Here is a 19,506-nt window from a genome sequence, read left to right on the forward strand (position 1 = left end):
AACTTATCAATTGATAAAAAATCTGCGACTTTATTTTTTTTTTATTTTTTTCCCAAAGAACTGCGACTTAGTATACAATCTATTTTGTCCACATAAATTTCCATTTTAAAAACATGTATTTTATTAAATAAATTTATCCACGTCTTTTATAAAATTTAATTTTATAATTGACCTACACAACGCAAACATGCCAATAAAAGTCAATAAGCAGCATGAAAATAAAAAAAAATAAAAAAAATGTGAAATTACTATAATTAGAAAACTTAGCAGAGAGTACTACTACTAACGATTGTAACATATTTCTAAAACTTTCCTACATAAATACAAAAATAAGTAGATTAGGAAAATTAAATACAATAAATACATCATAATGCAAACCAACACGAGTAAGTAAAGTAAACAATCTCCCACCGATTAAAAACAAAAAAAAACAAAAAAAAAAAAAAAAAAAAAAAGAAAAAAGAAATATTATTTTATTATTATTACATATATATACATATCTCCGACAGCTGGTTCCTTAATCACCTGAACAAAGAAAGAGTCCTCCATTTTTCTCTCTCTCTCTCTCTATCGTGCATCCAATGGAGTTTTACGCTTACCCTTCTAATTCTTTCCGCCCTTCTTCTTCGCCGCCGCCGCCGCCGTCGTCTTCTTCTTCTTCTGCTTCACCGGAGGAATCTTGTTCTCCGCTCGGGTTTTTAGTCAACAAGATCAAAGAATTCGCTCGATGCGCCGTCTCCGCCATTCTCGGAAATGTTTTCTCTGCAATTTTCACTTTTTTCTTTGCCTTGGGTAAGCAATTCTTTTTGCCTTGGGAATTTTATTTACCATTTTTTATTTTATTTTAATTTGTTGATGCAATTCCTTTTTTTTTTTAATTCGATTTTCTACGTTTTTGTGATCTGCGTATGTATATATATATAGTTCTGATCTGGGTTTGTTGATTTTTCTCCCACAACAATTGGCCTCAATTTTCGATCATGCTTGTGCCTGAAATCTTAATTAGGGTTTCTAGTTGATGTTTCCCCCAATTGGGTCTTTTTTTTCATTTATTTTTGCAAATTGGGTCTTATTTTTCATTTATTTTTGCAAATTGGGTCTTTTTTTAATTTATTTTTGCAAATTGGGTCTTTATTTTCATTTATTTTTTGCAAATTAGGTCTTCTTTGTGTGTGTGTGTGTGTGTGTGTGTGTGTGTGTGTGTGTGTGTGTGTGTTTAATTTTGAGGAACCAGCTTTTCAATTGTGCAATGGAGGTATTTTTCGGGGCCGGGGGTTGATAATCTGCAATGGAATTGGTTATTCGGATTTAATATATTATCATCGGTGATCGTTTCAAAGAATTTTGTTAAGACGAAAATACGTATTCTTGAATTAAGCTAACGGAGTTGCCCCTTTTTGTGCATCTATGTAGTGGGTACCTTATTGGGAGCAATAACGGGAGCATTGATAGGCCAAGAAACGGAAAGCGGCTTTGTTAGAGGGGCTTCCGTGGGGGCCATTTCGGGGGCCGTTTTTTCTATCGAGGTCTTCGAGTCATCTCTTCTCTTATGGCAGTCCGATGAATCCGGATTAGGCTGTCTCCTCTACCTCGTAAGCCAAAATCTTTACCTCAAAACAAACGCTATTTTTTAATTACGAGAAAATTTCACCAAAAGTATAATCGATTACCTGAAAAAAAATTGTGCAGATTGATGTGATAGCGAGCCTTTTAAGTGGTAGGCTGGTGCGTGAGCGTATAGGCCCGGCTATGCTTAGTGCAGTGCAAAGTCAGGTACGAGAATACGTCATTTTTCGAGCTTCTTTATAAGGGTGTGCCACTCTGGATTTAACTTTGTTTATTTTTACTTAATCGAGCTCAATTATGTTAATCAGATGGGAGCTGTTGAAGTACCATTTGAGGAAGTTCCGAACATATTTGATATAGGTGGGGCGAAGGGTTTATTGGTAGACTCCGTCGAAAGAATCCCGAAATTCACAATTACACGAGACGAAATCGTCGATACTCCTGGAGATGGAGTATCTTGTTCGGTTTGCCTTCAGGTTCTCTCTCTCTCTCTCTCTCTCTCTCTCTCTCTCTCTCTCTCTCTCTCTCTCTCTCTCTCTCTCTCTCTCTCTCTCTCTCTCTCTCTCTCTCTCTCTCTCTCTCTCTCTCTCTCTCTCTCTCTCTCTCTCTCTCTCTCTCTCTCTCTCTCTCTCTCTCTCTCTCTCTCTCTCTCTCTCTCTCTCTCTCTCTCTCTCTCTCTCTCTCTCTCTCTCTCTCTCTCTCTCTCTCTCTCTCTCTCTCTCTCTCTCTCTCTCTCTCTCTCTCTCTCTCTCTCTCTCTCTCTCTCTCTCTCTCTCTCTCTCTCTCTCTCTCTCTCTCTCTCTCTCTCTCTCTCTCTCTCTCTCTCTCTCTCTCTCTCTCTCTCTCTCTCTCTCTCTCTCTCTCTCTCTCTCTCTCTCTCTCTCTCTCTCTCTCTCTCTCTCTCTCTCTCTCTCTCTCTCTCTCTCTCTCTCTCTCTCTCTCTCTCTCTCTCTCTCTCTCTCTCTCTCTCTCTCTCTCTCTCTCTCTCTAAACATCCAATAAGGCCCAATTATTTAATCATTTAATTAATCATGGCTAATCTTACCAACCAAACGAGGCCTTATTAGATTAATCAAAAGTCGAAATACAGAATGTTATGGCTTATCTTGTAGACCAAAACGAGGCGTTAATTGATAATTGGAATTATTTTTTAAAAAATCTCACTCTTTGTTTATTAAACAATTTTATATAGGACTTTCAAGTAGGGGAGACTGTTCGTCGTTTGCCACAGTGTCACCACATGTTTCATCTACCTTGCATCGATACTTGGCTTGTGAGACACGGTTCTTGCCCACTGTGCCGAAGGGATCTTTGATATACTACTTATTCTTCTTCTCTCTCTCTATCTCTCTATCTCTATGACATGAAAAAAAAAGACCGGTTCTTTGATTCCTTAACACTTGTAGGGTTTCAGTACTATATATTAGATGAACCCTCGGTTGTAGAATATTTTTTCGATGCAGCACATATGTAATTATTAAGCACTAGTATGAGAGTATGGCCATTGCTCCGTCATCATTTTGTTGTAAATCAAATTTTCACCTTGTGATAATAGTGTATTTCCTCGTCGTATTTTTAGAGTGAGAATTATCATGTTCTACGTTTGATTGTTTCGGGAACTCTTCGTGTTTTTAAGAATATTAATAATTAATAATAGTCCTCTGTAGATTTGTGTGACCTAAGGCGACGCGCTAAAATGTAGTAATCTTTAGTACAGTTATTGCTTCTTTAGTGTTTCCTCGATTTGCCTGTATGGAGGTTTATTGGTGAGAGAAGGATTTATATGTACTTGGATCGGATATAATGGCTATGTTTTTTGTGATCGTTTGAAAAATGAACTGAATTTTTATTGCGTCGATGAACCTTCTACTGAAGAAAGTTGTATTTGGATGGAATGATTTGTATTTAAGGGGATACCGTGCAGAAACGATTTTAAACGACTCTAAACGTGACGGATTGAAATTGATCACAATTTCCGGTTGCTTACCGGAGTATTTGAAGATTTTATAATTAAATAATGGGAGTAATTGATGCATATTCATTAGTATTAAATTAAAGGGTAAATTACGAAAAATTCCGTTCCTCACCTATTCGTAATTACCAAATTTCCCCAATATTTTCCAAAAAAAAAATGTTGATTCTACACTTAAAAACAGTCTCTTAAAGCCTCGTTTGGTTGTCAAGATAAGACTAAATAATCTAAAGAAACTCAATTGTTTTATTGGCCCTTAGGAAGTTCCAACAAAAAACATGCTGAAGGCAAGATAAGCCATGATAACATAATCTTTGTTGGTCGACCTGGTAAGTTATTGAAGTCTGATGATACCAAACATCAAACAAAGTCCAATTATTTAGTTAATAATGTTTAATCTTCCCAACCAAACAAGGCTTAAATGTAGGTGGCCTTGGTAAACCTTCTACAGTATCCTGATTTCCTTCAACATTATATTGCAATTTCACTACACATCATGGATTGCTAACATGAAACTTCCGTGTCTCGTTACCTTCAATATGTTCCACGTCTGCAGGGTAGAATCGACATTTTTCACGGACTATTCCCTTAAATAAAAAAAATCCATGAAAAATACACCATTAAGGGGTTGGTGTAAGACGAAAACAAATGTCGGGTGATTTTGATGATTACGGATGGGGGGGGGGGGGGGGGGGGGGGGTTCGTAATTTATCCTAAGTTGAGGGGGTTTTCTTAGTTTACCCTAAATTAAAACTTTATTTTCTAAAAGAAGATAATAATATTTTTCGTTGATTAAAATCCAAACAAGCATGGGGAAGTGGTAAATCATGAGAAGTATAATTTGGAGATTTGATTATTCCCTACATTCGCATTTGCAACTATACATAGTGATACATACAAAGTGATACTGTATAAATAAAAATTATAGGGGCGTAAATGGTGGAAAAACGGGTATGTAACGATGAATTTGAAGGAAATGTAGATCATGAACCAATGGATTATCTGTTCTTCGGGGCGGAGATACGGACCAATCACACGTCTTCGATGAGCATCCCTGGCATCCACCTAATAACTCGTCACTTCCATTCCTTCTCTGAATCATTTTCAGAATTCCATTCCATTCTTCTGAATTCATTTGGCTGCATATTTATAGATATCAGTTGAAACGTAAAAATAAAAATAAAAATAATTATAATAATAATAATGAAATTATAGTTTTTGTCCTCTATGTTAGCCTATTTAGCATTCAGTCCTCTAACTAATCATGTTTCGAGTTTACATACAATAGCTTTGAAAATTATAGTCTTTTTGTTCCTATTTTGCATGATTTTTTAATTTTATGACGACGGATTTTACTTATGTGGACGCTTAAAGTACATAAATTCACATTTGACTCAGCTTCGATAGAACTTTAATTATGTGAGAAGATAAAAATATAGACGAAATTAGAGCTAGGAACGCCATTTATAATATTTAAATGTCCATATATATAAATTCCTGCGAGTTTGTTAACTACATCATTATAGAAGGGATAAAAAAATCAAAGTTAGGAACGTCATTTGTAATTTTTAAGTGTCCATTTGTAATTCGTAGTTATTGCATGTAAAATTGATATAAGAAAACGTATAGGACTAAATACCAAAGATGGGCCAACATACATGATCAAAATTATAATTTTCTCAATTATTAATCATGCACTCTCTCTCTCTCTCTCTCTCTCTCTCTCTCTCTCTCTCTCTCTCTCTCTCTCTCTCTCTCTCTCTCTCTCTCTCTAAACATCCAATAAGGCCCAATTATTTAATCATTTAATTAATCATGGCTAATCTTACCAACCAAACGAGGCCTTATTAGATTAATCAAAAGTCGAAATACAGAATGTTATGGCTTATCTTGTAGACCAAAACGAGGCGTTAATTGATAATTGGAATTATTTTTTAAAAAATCTCACTCTTTGTTTATTAAACAATTTTATATAGGACTTTCAAGTAGGGGAGACTGTTCGCCGTTTGCCACAGTGTCACCACATGTTTCATCTACCTTGCATCGATACTTGGCTTGTGAGACACGGTTCTTGCCCACTGTGCCGAAGGGATCTTTGATATACTACTTATTCTTCTTCTCTCTCTCTATCTCTCTATCTCTATGACATGAAAAAAAAAGACCGGTTCTTTGATTCCTTAACACTTGTAGGGTTTCAGTACTATATATTAGATGAACCCTCGGTTGTAGAATATTTTTTCGATGCAGCACATATGTAATTATTAAGCACTAGTATGAGAGTATGGCCATTGCTCCGTCATCATTTTGTTGTAAATCAAATTTTCACCTTGTGATAATAGTGTATTTCCTCGTAGTATTTTTAGAGTGAGAATTATCATGTTCTACGTTTGATTGTTTCGGGAACTCTTCGTGTTTTTAAGAATATTAATAATTAATAATAGTCCTCTGTAGATTTGTGTGACCTAAGGCGACGCGCTAAAATGAAGTAGTAATCTTTAGTACAGTTATTGCTTCTTTAGTGTTTCCTCGATTTGCCTGTATGGAGGTTTATTGGTGAGAGAAGGATTTATATGTACTTGGATCGGATATAATGGCTATGTTTTTGTGATCGTTTGAAAAATGAACTGAATTTTTATTGCGTCGATGAACCTTCTACTGAAGAAAGTTGTATTTGGATGGAATGATTTGTATTTAAGGGGATACCGTGCAGAAACTATTTTAAACGACTCTAAACGTGACGGATTGAAATTGATCACAATTTTTGGTTGCTTACCGGAGTATTTGAAGATTTTATAATTAAAGAATGGGAGTAATTGGTGCATATTCATTAGTATTAAATTAAAGGGTAAATTACGAAAAATTCCCTTCCTCACCTATTCGTAATTACCAAATTTCCACAATATTTCCCAAAAAAAATGTTGATTCTACACCTAAAAACAGTCTCTTAAAGCCTCGTTTGGTTGTCAAGATAAGTTAATCAAGATAAGACTAAATAATCTAAAGAAACTCAATTGTTTTATTGGCCCTTGGAAGATCCAACAAAAAACATGCTGAAGGCAAGATAAGCCATGATAACATAATCTTTGCGGGTCGACCTGGTAAGTTATTGAGGTATGAGGATACCAAACATCAAACAAAGTCCAATTATTTAGTTAATAATGTTTAATCTTCCCAACCAAACAAGGCTTAAATGTAGGTGGCCTTGGTAAACCTTCTATAGTAACCTGATTTCCTTCAACATTATATTGCAGTTTCACTACACATCATGGATTGCTAAAATGAAACTTCTGTGTCTCGCTACCTTCAATATTTTCGACTTCTGTAGGGTAGAATCGATATTTTCCGTAGTTTACCCTAAATTAAAACTTTATTTTCTAAAAGAAGATAATAATATTTTTCATGGATTAAAATGCAAACAAGCATGGGGAAGTGGTAAATCATGAGAAGTATAATTTGGAGATTTGATTATTCCCTACATTCGCATTTGCAACTATACATAGTGATACATACAAAGTGATACTGTATAAATGAAAATTATAGGGGCGTAGATGGTGGAAAAACGGCTATGTAACGATGAATTTGAAGGAAATGTAGATCATGAACCAACGGATTATCTGTTCTTCCGGGCGGAGATACGGACCAATCACACGTCTTCGATGAGCATCTGTGGCATCCACCTAATAACTCATCACCACCATTCCTTCTCTGAACCATTTTCACAATTCCATTACATTCTTCTGAATTCATTTTGCTGCAAATTTATAGATATCAGTTGAACCGTAAAAAATAAAATAAAAATAATTATAATAACAATAATGAAATTATAGTTTTTGTCCTCTATGTTAGCCTATTTAGCATTCAGTCCTCTAACTAATCATGTTTCGAGTTTACATACAATAGCTTTGAAAATTATAGTCTTTTCGTTCCTATTTTGCATGATTTTTTTAATTTTATGACGACGGATTTTACTTATGTGGACGCTTAAAGTACATAAATTCACATTTGACTCAGCTTCGATAGAACTTTAATTATGTGAGAAGATAAAAATATAGACGAAATTAGAGCCAGGAACGCCATTTATAATATTTAAATGTCCATATATATAAATTCCTGCGAGTTTGTTAACTACATCATTATAGAAGGGATAAAAAAATCAAAGTTAGGAACGTCATTTGTAATTTTTAAGTGTCCATTTGTAATTCGTAGTTATTGCATGTAAAATTGATATAAGAAAACGTATAGGACTAAATACCAAAGATGGGCCAACATACATGATCAAAATTATAATTTTCTCAATTATTAATCATGCACTCTCTCTCTCTCTCTCTCTCTCTCTCTCTCTCTCTCTCTCTCTCTCTCTCTCTCTCTCTCTCTCTCTCTCTCTCTCTCTCTCTCTCTCTCACACACACACACACACACACACACACACACACACACACACAAAGAAAATCTAATGAAACTATAGTGAAGTAGCTTACTGGTGGTGCATGCTGCAGAGAAACTCGTGTGCAGGTAAGGCGGATCGAAGACGACGAGGCTTGGGACGAAAAATAGGATGACCATTGTAACCAACACTCTTACTCTCTGAATTTCTATTGCTTTTCACACCCAAATGATGCATTAATTTGGAAAAATGAAGAAAGAATAACTGAACTGATAATAAAGTAAATGGAAAAATTGGTGAGATAAGATTTAAGATAGCAGATGCTGCTTAATTAGGTGAAGGATTATTAACTAATTAATTAAGCATTTGCATGGCTGAGATTGGTCAGAGAGGATTTGATATTTGAGCCATAAATAGTCAGTTCTCCTAATTAATTTCCTTCTATTTCTCATCTTGCCTACATTTCATTTCGGCCAACAGATTTTCAGTAATTAATAAGTTAAATCGTTGTGTAATTGAATTTTTCTAACAACGACAGTAAAAATTTCAAAAAACTTGATACATATATTCGCGGATTTTTTTTAAGGGATTACCACTTACCATGGTATACAAATCGAAAATTTACTGAAAGAACAGTTAACATTGCATCCGATACGATATTAGTACCGCGATATTAGTACCGCACCACTACCATGATGCGGTACATACTTAGAGGTATTGAATTTCTAATACCTACCGTACTGAAATATATATTTTATAATTTAATTAACATTTATTTGATTGATTTGTTTGTTTGTACTTAATAGACGAAACATATTGACTACTTAATATTATTAAACTAAGTCTAACATAAGCGTAAAGATATAAATATCACTAACGAATGATAACTGTAGCATATCATATATATATATATATATATATATATATATATATATATATATATATATATATATATATATATATATATATATATATATATATATATATAAGGGTTAAATGCAATTTCCGCCATGTACTATGGTCAGTTTCGCATTCATCGCCTTCAAGTATCAAATGTGACGAATTGGTCCCTGCCATTTGGAACCATTAGCCATTCCGTTATTCAGTGAAGATGTGGCATGTTGACAAGGTATTTAGATGCTACACTTGGTTATTTAAATTGGGTGGCTTTCAACCGTAGATCTACATATAGTTATACACACACTCATGTGTATGTGAGCTTAGTGGGTGGTTTTTAATCAGATCTATGATTGAAATCCACTCGATATAAATAATCAGGTGCAATATCTAACTCCCCCGTATTGACCATATTTTTTCGAACTTTTTGGGCAGTGTGATCGTGCTTTCAATTTTAGTGAGAATATAATGCCGATCGTGTATAATTAGCGCTTTGTCGTTTGTATTAGTGGACGGTTGAGTTTTTCCTTTTTAGATTTTTTTTGTTGATAAATGAAAGCCATAAATCCGATCTTTTATACTATATAAAAGTAGTACATTAAATAGACCGTACCTAAAATGCCGTTAGGGTCTATTTGGATGTAAGGATTTGATTTGGGGAAGAGATTTAGAGTCTCCGATTTGAAATTACTTCAATTTTGAATCATTTTAAATTCACCACAATAGGTTCAAAAATAATTAAAAATGATGGGTGTGGATTTTAAATTTCTTGACAAATCCCTCAATCCAAACAAAGTGCAAGGCATTTGTTATTATGAATTTGAAATCACTCATTCAAATTCCTCTATCCAAATGCACCGTTAACCATCCAAATGCACAGTTAAATTATAGGTCAAAAGTTCTTCCTTTTATATATAAGATGAAGATGAGATACAATTTTTCTCTCTTTCCCCAATATTATCTTCTTCCCCAGTCCCCACCATCCCCACCCGGCACCCAAGAGCGACCCCTTTTGTTGCAACACGACCATCTCCTCCGCAATTTTTTTTTTTTTTTAAGAAACATCTCCTCCGCAATATTATTAATAAAGAAATGATAGATTTTGATTCATTTCTTCCCTATCAAATTCAATAACTCTTTATAAAACTTGAATCATCAAAAAAGAAATTACTTCCTCTAGAACACATGCCAGAAATCTACTATAGGAGCGAAGCAAAAAATATATATTAATAGGAGCAACGTCAAGAATACATATTTCCACAATTTCAATAAAATAAGTCAATAATTCTTACAAAAGTTCGCGCAATCGGTGTTGAAACCCCAACTTCCTTGGGTTATGATTATTAAAACGTTTTCCAATAAGGGCAAAATGTAGTTCCATACTGATATTTAACGGTGTTCGAAGTTAAAGGACGTTGGATGCCAAGTGCAGGGACTAATTTGTCGAATTTGATAGTTCAGGAGGTGAATGCGACATTGTATTGGTCGTAGTATATGGGGTGCAAAATGTATTTAACCTTAAAGATAAATCAACAAATAAATTCTTCTTTCTTTTATTTGAAAATATGGAGCACTTACTCAACACGCATGCAAATGTCATAAGATTGTATTTAATTGAAAGTAAAAAATACCATTTTGTTATTTATGAAACACAAATGAATTTTATTAGTGTTTTATACGAATTCTTGGCTCCGCCACATAATATTGCTCGTGTTATAGAATTTTCTCATAAATCCTTAAAGTAAAGAAATTGGCTGAGACTTTTGAAGGGATATAATATGTTAATAATGAATAAAGTTAAGTAATATATAAGAAACTTGATCCATGGCGACTTTTTTAAAATCCGTCAACGACGTGTGGATTGGCTGAGAGCGGAACTTTTTTGCATCCAAAATAGTTTTTTTCATTCTCTACCGCCATTCTTGATTGTTAAATCATTAAAATGCACCAGTAGAAAAATGTTTTTTTACTACGACCATTAATCATAGCAAAAGGTACCAAATTCGTAGTAATAAAGTTTTTAGTATGCATTTGCTACCAATTTGTCCCGTAGCATATACGGGCGTGACAAAAACTTTGCTACGGTAAATAGCCTAACAAATATTTTTTTTGCTACGGTAATTCCTAGCATTTACTACTACTCCAAGATTGTCCCGTAGTAAAATGTACCTTTTGCTACCGGTTTTTACCATGGCAAAAAAAATTGTAGTAAAAAAAGTAATTTTTCTACTAGAACCCTCGTACGGCAATGTAACTTGAGATATAATATAGAAACACTAGTTAAATAAATATATTGAATATCCATGAACCATAGATAGTGTTACAAGTACAACGAGCAACCATAAATAATTGACGCTTCAATGAAGATATTTCAGACATGTTTCATGCTTGGAACACTATGGATGAACCACCAAAGTCTAGAATGCTGTCGTGTTTGTAAAAGCTTTTTCGAAAGAAAAAAAATTCAGTTTTTCTTTTTTATGTTTTTTTGGCTCGTTATTTATTTTTGAGTATTTGCAAATATAATTTTAATGGTGATTGTTGAGTTCTTTGAAAAATAAGCTACTTGAAGTTATAAAACATCTATACCACATGTTCTCTAGTTCAAAAGCACTTCTACAAGTAATGAAAAGTTACACTGAATAATTGTTCGCCTTACAAATCTTTGTGGTACTGATAATTACGAATACCATTGTTAGTGTTTACAACAAGCCATTTGTTTTAGGAGTATTTGTAATCATCAATACAACAAGGATTTGCAAGTTGTTTAATCCTACCTCATACAAGTACTTTTGTTGTAAAGATGTACCGAGAGTCGATAAGCAGAACCCAAATAGTTAAAGAGTTGGCGCAATCAATGTTTATTCGTGGTGAGGTAACCATACAAATTGACTAAAGGCATACGATTAAAATTCACGACTACACCTAAAACAAAATCACACTAGAGAATGAATATAAATAATCTGCATGCAATCAAGGAAGCAAAAATGATATAAATCAAAGTCTGTAATTGTATAAAACCATTAAACCAGTCAATACAACACTCATGTCAAAAAAAAATTTGATTTCATTTCCAAGAATGTCAACCCAAAAAAATCATAAACTTCTCAAAAACAAGCAACTCTATTCTTTTGCAAGGCCTAGGAATAAACTTTCCCAACTCTTACAATAGCACATCCAACATCTAACACAAGCGGGGCAAACGCCACCTTATTTTACCAATTGAGTTCACATCTTCTCTCTGACTCAATTTACATTATTAGGTAAACCAATCCCCAAACAATGTAATACTAATAAATTAAAAAAAAAAAAAAAAAAAGTGTTCTATGAAGAAGTAAGATCAGAACTCCCCACGAGCAAATATCGCATGAAAAAAACAATAGACACGAAGAAACTCGAGCTAATGGTTTAAGTCATACGCCATCCATCTTTATTGTTTTCTGTCGTATTTGACGTCCCTTCATCTATCATGAAAGGTTACCCTATTATTTTTCTCAAAGATAAATCATCCATGCATAAGTTGTTTTTCAATATATCCTCATTTTTTTTCAGAGCGAGGAGAAGCGAAGAGAGGGAGGGAGAAACAAAAAAAAGAGAGAAACAAAAGAGAGAGATTGTCATTAAGTGTATCCACTACGGAAGATGGATACACTTTCCGAACAAATTGATAGGCTTGTTTATCATCATAGATTGTGACGGTCTCACATTCTCAGACAACATAAGGCATCATGCATGCCTCTATGTGGCTGCCTTTTCACTCAGTGTAACACTGTTGGGAATCATTGAAGGCATATTCTGACTAGGAACATGCGTCATTATCCATCTATTCCAATCACCTTTGCGCCTCAATTTATCACCCTGCAGATCAGAACATGACATCAACTAATGAAAGTTTCTCATAGAAAATTTGTTGCAACGAGACGTAAATTTAATAAAACTCAAGTAGCAAACTCTAAAATGAATAAAGGTGGTTTAAAAAAAGGATACATAAAAACAGTTGTTGCATAGAGATTATCTTGCAGATTGTGCCTTTCTAAGCAATTTTATTAGGACTTATCCAGCCTCATAAGCGATTTAGATGCTATAGATATAAAATACATAAGTAAATGAAAGACTAGTTTAAAAATATATTTCACCTGAACTTCCACCACATTTGAAGCTTGTACAGCATCCAATATAAGCTGAATATTGTCGGTCAGCTGCATGACCTGTGAATATGAGAAAGGTAAATTGCGCTTCACTAAAACGAAATTCTATCAAACACGGAAATAAACATATGATGTTGCATACGCATTAAAAAACAATAGAGTCAATTTGTGTATTTATTTTATTGACAATCTAGTTACTGGTGTATGATATTGTAAAAGAATAAATATAGGTTATAGTTACATGGTAAAATTGCTTTTCAGGAGAGCACATGCTTTTATTATCTATTTTTTTTATAAACTTGTTGATTGGTATAAATAAAATCATACATGTAATTATACCACTCCACTTCCTACTAGATGGTGGTGATTGATTCAACGATGGCTATCAAAAAGTTCTTGGAACATTCTATAACCTGGTGACAACTTCCTACATAGTTCTACAAAATCCATATCTTAAAATAGTCTACTTTGGGCTTCGTTTTTGCTAGTTGTCTAGATCAATTGCAACCTCTTTTGCCTTAATACCATAAAACTTCAAATTGTAACACATGGGCCTTCTTTTATATTTAAAGTTATTCATATTACTATATATTCTTTTCACAAGCGATTTATTAAATCAATTAAAATAACAATATTTTAAAACAGTTTAAAAATTGATGCAAATTTTGGGTTTTGTGAAAAATTTAGATGATAGGAGAAATTTATATTATGTTAAAATATATTTATTTAGTTTTCAGTATTTTCTATAAAAAAAATTAATTACACTGCTATAATCAATTTAAATTTACACCGAAAGACAATCAAATTCTATGTGTATATTAGGAGATCGCAAATATGAAACATTGGTTTTTGCAAAGAGAATTGAAATTAAAATTGGATCTTGGGGGTCTACTTTTAGGTAGGAGCCTTAAGGGCCGCATGTGAGGGGACTTACTCTCAAGGCCAACCATGTACAGTTTTAAAGAAGAGAAAGGAAACAAAAAAAAGAAAAAGAAAAAGAAAAAAGTATGCCACAGAATTGGTTGTCGAACCAGTATCGTAATTGTGGGGGAATGAGTAATCAAAATAAAAAAATAATTTGATGAGAATGAAAATGAACACATAAACCTAATCAGCCAAAGAAAGAGTTAATTTGAAGATTTTCAAAGGTTTAAAACACAATTTGAGTTATTTATAGATAAAGAAATGAAATTGGTTGACAATGAAAATTTCGCTAGTGTTATTAGTAATTTTCCAGCTCATAAAGCAAGAAGAGTAATTTTCCTGAAAAAAGGTATTGTGTATTTCAATAGTCCAAGAAGTCGTAACTATATTATTGAAAAGTTCATGTCAAATTCCTACAACCAAACGCTATTATGCATTGAGGTTCTTCAGAGGAACCACTCCAGAACTCAATGCCCAGAGCGGACAAACATATTAATTTGAATTCTCATGCATTTATAAGCCTTAACAAATTCGATAAAATACAACTGATTAAATTATTAGTCCTAAGACCAGTATTTTATGATAGCCCAAGACTACTCATTTTATATAAAGTATTATCTAATTTTAAGGCCAAGGTACAAGGCCCTTTTTTTTCTTTTTTAATAGTATAAATCAAACCCTTGTAGTTATTCACAGAAAATCATAAAGTTCATGACATGTTTATCAGATTACATCAACTAAGAATCAGAAAATTTAAGAATCAGACAAGACATTAAAGATTAAAAATGCAAAGTTTGGGAGACTTACTTTCTTGAAGCCTGCTATTAGCTTAACTGAAACCCAACCCTCGTTGTCCATGTTTCGGCGCAAAAATGTGTCTTTTACCAAGTTCTCGTTACTGCAAGACATAAATGACAAACAAGATATCAGTGCCTTCATCTAACATGCACAAATCCATATAATGGAAGGTTTAATACCTAAAGTAATAATCTATCTGGTTCAATATCCTCGAAGGCAGTTGAGGATCGGGCATGTTAACATGCATTTGTGGAACTGGAACCATAGGCCTGAATGGATCTAAGTAAGTATGGGGAAGATAATACATTGGCGGTGATGGCATTTCTGCAAGTTGAACGAAAACATTAGTTGAAAGGAATATGCAGATCAAAGAATGAATTAGAAAAGACATTGAAAACTCACCTGTGTAAATCATGGGAGATATAAAGGGGCGCATAGGTGGGGGCGGAGGAGTAACGAGAGGTGCACTAGGAGCTGGTCCACGCGTGAAGGGCCTAGAAGCAACTCTTTGTTGAGGTGCATGGCTTTCTCTGTTGCCAAAACTTCGATTAGGATTGTCACGCCTTCCACCATGGCTATGATGGTAAGAACCATCTCCTCGTGGTTGTGGACCGTTATTATTTCTTCTAAAAGGATAAGACCTCTGCCCAACATCCCTATCTCTAGAAAATTCCCCAACACTGGACTTTCCTGAATTAGGAGAAGGCGCTTCAACCATAGCAACTTGCATAGGTGATACCTGAGATGAAGTATCATTAGCGGCCAATATACTTCCTTGGCTTGAACTGCCACCGCCACGCTTCATGGATTTCTGGCGTGCAGGGACCACATGGGTTGAAGTTAAATTTGGTGATGAGAGGCTCGTATTAACTTCTTTAGGCGAAGACGAAGAGCCTACGCCCAACTCCTGCAATATAATTAAATGTGCAAAACAAATTCAAACTTGAGGTCATAAACATATACAATACTAAAAAAATGATGCCATGAAATAACATATACTCGAGGCAATAAACATATAATACTAAAAATTGATGCCATGAAATAACATATACTCGAGGCAATAAACATATAATACTAAAAATTGATGCCATGAAAAAACATATACATAAACTGCTGCCAACTCCTAGAATATAACTAAGATTTGCAAAAAGAAAAATCAAACTCAAGGCCATAAACATATAACACTAAAAAATTGATGCCATGAAAAAATACAAACCTACTACTGCCAACTATAAAACTAAAAAATCGAGTGAAAAAACATCTGCCAACTTCTACAATATCACTAAAATTTGCAAACAAAATCAAACCCAAGGCCATAAACATATAATACACAAAATTGATGCCATGAAAAAACACACAGACCTAGTGCCAACTTCTATCATATAACTAAAAATTTGCAAAAAAACACAAATCAAACTCAAGGCCATAAACATATAATCTAAGAAATTGAACAAAAAAACATACACAACTACTGCTGCCAACTTCTACAATATAACTAAAATTTGCGAAAAAAATCAAACTCAAGGCAATAAACCATGAAAAAACACACACCTACTACCGCCAATTCCTGTAGTGTAATTAAAATTTGCAAAAAAAGAAAAAAGAATCAAATTCAAAGCCATAAACATAAAACACTAAGAAAAATAATGCCATGAAAAAACATAGACAGCTAATGCTGCCAAATTCACTTCTTACAATAATTATAAAATTCGCAAAAATAATCCAAACTCGAGGCCATAAACATATAATACTCACATAAGGCATAACTCAAGCGAAACAAACTAAAAATATATGAAATGAAACCTGTGATAGAGGGATTGATCCAACGGAGAGAGCTTTAAGAGAATGTGCAGAGGAAGATTTAGGCGAAGCACGAGCAGCAGGCGGCTCGGAGAGAGACTCTCCGAGAGCAGGCCAAGACATGGCACCCATCACAACACCAACATCGGCAGCCGCTGTCGTCTCGTTAGAAGGTTTGTTCCAAACGGGCTTTTTGACTGCACCGGAATTATTCTCACTGTTGTCGAGCTGGGAGGCGGGACCACCGTCCTCAGCCGAAGAACTGGATGTACCCACAGCCATGGAAGGGAGATAAGAATCAGAAGATGCTGTAGTAGAAGAGGAAGTTAAAAATTGTTCCTGATCGACAACTCCTCCCGACAGCGAAATCGGAGGAGTGATTTCCGATGGAACCCCACGGGCCGCCGCCGAGGGCCGCCGCTGCTGGTGGCGGCTGCGAGGAGAATTCTGGGCTTGAATTGCAGAGGAGGGTGAGTTAGCCATTCAAAAATTAGGAATTAGGGCGGCTTCTTTTTTTTCTGATTTCGATTTTCTCTCTAAAAAAATTAGTATGAAAATAACATAAAAAAGTTTAGAAATTTCAGATTACCCTAGAAAAAACTAGAAATAGAGATTTCGGATTGCCCTAAAAAAACTAGAAAAACAAAATTTAGAGATTTCAGATTTAAAAATTAGGGTTTTGCGATTAAAATTGGGGATTTCAGTGAAATTAAAATAGCTCAAAGGATCAAGCTTCGGTATTACAAAATTTGATGGGATTTGGAAACAAGAATTTTCAGGCGATTGATGGATTAAACCGATCAAAGAGAAATAAGAAAGAGAAAGAGAAGAAAACTTTGCGAAAGGAAAAAAATAAAAAAATGAAATCGACGAAGAGAACTTTCCAAAAATGTGGGGATCAGAATCCGATCGGAGCTCGAAAGAGAAGAAGAGACGGAGATGGAGGATTAGAGAGATTTTTATTCCCCCTCTCTCTCTGGTTTTCTTCCCCTTTATTCTTCTTCTTCGTTCTTCTGCACACAAAAGAACCCCTCTCTCTCTCTTCTCTCTCTCTCTCTCTCTCTAAACTAGGTTTCTTTTCTTATACTTTGCTTAGCACGAGATATTACCCTAAACTTACCTTCTTTACATTCCTTCTTTTTTTCTTTTTCTTTTTTTTTTTTTTTTTTTAACTGTGGCCAAATACTATAATATTCCTATAGACACTTGACCACTTCAAAACACATTATTTAGTATTTTTGCATTACAAATATTTGTTCTCCATTCTACAAATTTAATACTTTTACTTATTTTATATTCTGAAATGCTATTTGCAGTGAGATTTTTATTGAAATTGGGTTATATCAGCAGTAGTCTCATTTCTCCTTTTTCTGACTTTCTAAAGAAATCGAAACTCTCTCAACTCCAAAAATTCGAAATCTTCGAATCTGAAGGTCGTTTGACAGAAGTAGAAAAAAAAAAGGAATTTCGCTTTTTGTGGAACGAAACCCCTAAAAAAATCGAAAAGGGAAGGGTTTCGTTCTACAAAAAACGAAACCTCAAAAAATTAAAGGTTTAGTCCTCCACATAACGAAAATCGGAAAATATTTGAAGGTTTAGTGCTCTAGAGCACGAAACCCGTATTTTTTTTTTAAGGTTTTGTGCTCTAGAGCACAAAACCCGTATTTTTCTATTGAAGGTTTCGTGCTCTACAGCACGAAACCCTCCAAAATTTTCTAGGTTTCGTGCTCTAGAGGCACTAAACCTTCAAAAAAATTATCGGTTTTGTGCTCTAGCGCACTAAACCTTCAAAAAAAAACTAGGGTTTCGTGCTCTAGAACATGAAACAACAACTATTTTTTTTTTGTTTTTGAAAAATCACTACTTCTAATCATAAACACACATTTTCAACTAAATTGTAAATGAAATTGATTGAAAGAACTAATATTAGAAAGAAAAAAAATACCATAATCGAGAGTCGTACGCTACGGATTGAAAGCCGAGATTTTTTCGAAGTTTGAATATGTTAAGAAAGTTTGGGAGAGTGAGAGGGAATTTCAAAAAAAAAAAAAATCAAATGAATGTGAACTCACTGCATTCAGTAAAACACCCACTGCAAATAACCAGACCCTTTTATATTTGACCAAAATACAACTAAACGCACACTATCATTTAAAAATAAATTAATTAATTAATAAAAAAGAAAAAAAATGAGAAGAAGGAAAAACAATTCGAAGCAAACATGAAGAACAAACACTCCACCGCCGGTGGAGAAGCTGGTGTATGGCCAGACGAGGCCATGAACCCCTCAAATTTTGAATTTGTTCACAACTATATATGTATAAATAATTTATTACATTTATACTAAGCTCCTATAATTTTTAACAATTTAATTTTATATAAAAAAGTAAAATTAAGAATTTGTAATTGAGGAAAACATAGAAAAATAATAAATAAATCTACTCAAGTCCATCCTCAATTGTAAAAAAATCCACTAGATTGTATCTATATATTTATTTAGTCCGTCCAATTTTTATTATTTAATCCATCCAAAGTCCAAATAAATGCAAAAAAAAAATCATAAAAGATTTAATTTTCCTTTCTTATGATTTTGCCAAAAAAAATTCCTAATTTTTTTTAGGAACAATGCCACGAATCCTGAAAATTTAATTATTTTAGTGTATATTCCACCGCTCCAGTTTTTCATCGTTGTTCGTCTGCATTATTCCATAAGTGAGTGGTATATATTAAAAATTTTGTTTTCAAAATTGAGATTATTGTTTTGTATGATATAAACAATGTGTTTCATGTTTAAACTTTAAATTGAAGAATGTCTGAATGTGTATGTTTTTTCACTTTATGGAGCAAACTGTGAAGTTAAAATTTTAATTTCCTTTCACTTTTCGGACATTTTCTTATCAAATTACTTGGAAAGTATATTTACTTGTATAAAAAGAAAGGCTACAAATATGGCTGCCAATTACAATAAAAGATCTATTAATAGAATAATTTAGGGCAATATTTTTTCGAAGATTTTC

The 19,506-nt window shown here is 33.8% G+C and overlaps 2 protein-coding genes across 3 annotated transcripts; one reads left to right on the forward strand and one right to left on the reverse strand.

The window, feature by feature from the left end:
* Positions 1-333: 333 nt before the first annotated feature.
* On the forward strand, positions 334-5,894 carry LOC105950102 (RING/U-box superfamily protein). Of its 2 annotated transcripts, none has more exons than XM_088826500.1 (5): positions 334-792; positions 1,414-1,592; positions 1,690-1,773; positions 1,875-2,042; positions 5,515-5,894. In XM_088826500.1, the coding sequence occupies exons 1-5, from the start codon at positions 582-584 to the stop codon at positions 5,635-5,637; spliced, it is 765 nt and encodes a 254-aa protein (XP_088682626.1). In that variant the 5' UTR covers positions 334-581; the 3' UTR covers positions 5,638-5,894. The 2 variants fall into 2 exon arrangements, with proteins under 2 accessions (XP_088682626.1, XP_012828872.1); XM_012973418.2 differs by lacking the exon at positions 5,515-5,894 and adding an exon at positions 2,759-3,153 and having other exon boundaries at positions 389-792.
* Positions 5,895-11,812: 5,918 nt separating this feature from the next.
* Positions 11,813-17,950, reverse strand: LOC105950090 (la-related protein 1C). Its single transcript, XM_012973406.2, has 6 exons — positions 16,493-17,950; positions 15,092-15,596; positions 14,869-15,013; positions 14,699-14,789; positions 12,956-13,027; positions 11,813-12,677 (listed from the first exon to the last, which is right to left on the reverse strand). Exons 1-6 carry the CDS (start codon positions 16,970-16,972, stop codon positions 12,558-12,560), a joined length of 1,413 nt encoding a protein of 470 aa, XP_012828860.1. The 5' UTR covers positions 16,973-17,950; the 3' UTR covers positions 11,813-12,557.
* Positions 17,951-19,506: the final 1,556 nt, after the last annotated feature.

This window comes from Erythranthe guttata, chromosome 12, assembly GCF_056151865.1.
Source record: "Erythranthe guttata isolate IM_541 chromosome 12, IM_541, whole genome shotgun sequence".
Classification (NCBI taxonomy): domain Eukaryota; kingdom Viridiplantae; phylum Streptophyta; class Magnoliopsida; order Lamiales; family Phrymaceae; genus Erythranthe; species Erythranthe guttata.

What these genes read in the sequence shown, in the direction of transcription:
- LOC105950102 (XM_088826500.1), top strand. Translation starts at nt 582, where the DNA reads ATGGAGTTTTACGCTTACCCTTCTAATTCTTTCCGCCCTTCTTCTTCG. An exon ending in CACTTTTTTCTTTGCCTTGG is followed by an intron (nt 793 to 1,413) that starts GTAAGCAATTCT and finishes GCATCTATGTAG; the next exon opens with TGGGTACCTTATTGGGAGCA. An exon ending in TTAGTGCAGTGCAAAGTCAG is followed by an intron (nt 1,774 to 1,874) that starts GTACGAGAATAC and finishes TATGTTAATCAG; the next exon opens with ATGGGAGCTGTTGAAGTACC.
- LOC105950090 (XM_012973406.2), bottom strand. Translation starts at nt 16,972, where the DNA reads ATGGCTAACTCACCCTCCTCTGCAATTCAAGCCCAGAATTCTCCTCGC. An exon ending in ATCTCCCATGATTTACACAG is followed by an intron (nt 15,014 to 15,091) that starts GTGAGTTTTCAA and finishes TTCAACTTGCAG; the next exon opens with AAATGCCATCACCGCCAATG. An exon ending in CAGATAGATTATTACTTTAG is followed by an intron (nt 14,790 to 14,868) that starts GTATTAAACCTT and finishes TATGTCTTGCAG; the next exon opens with TAACGAGAACTTGGTAAAAG.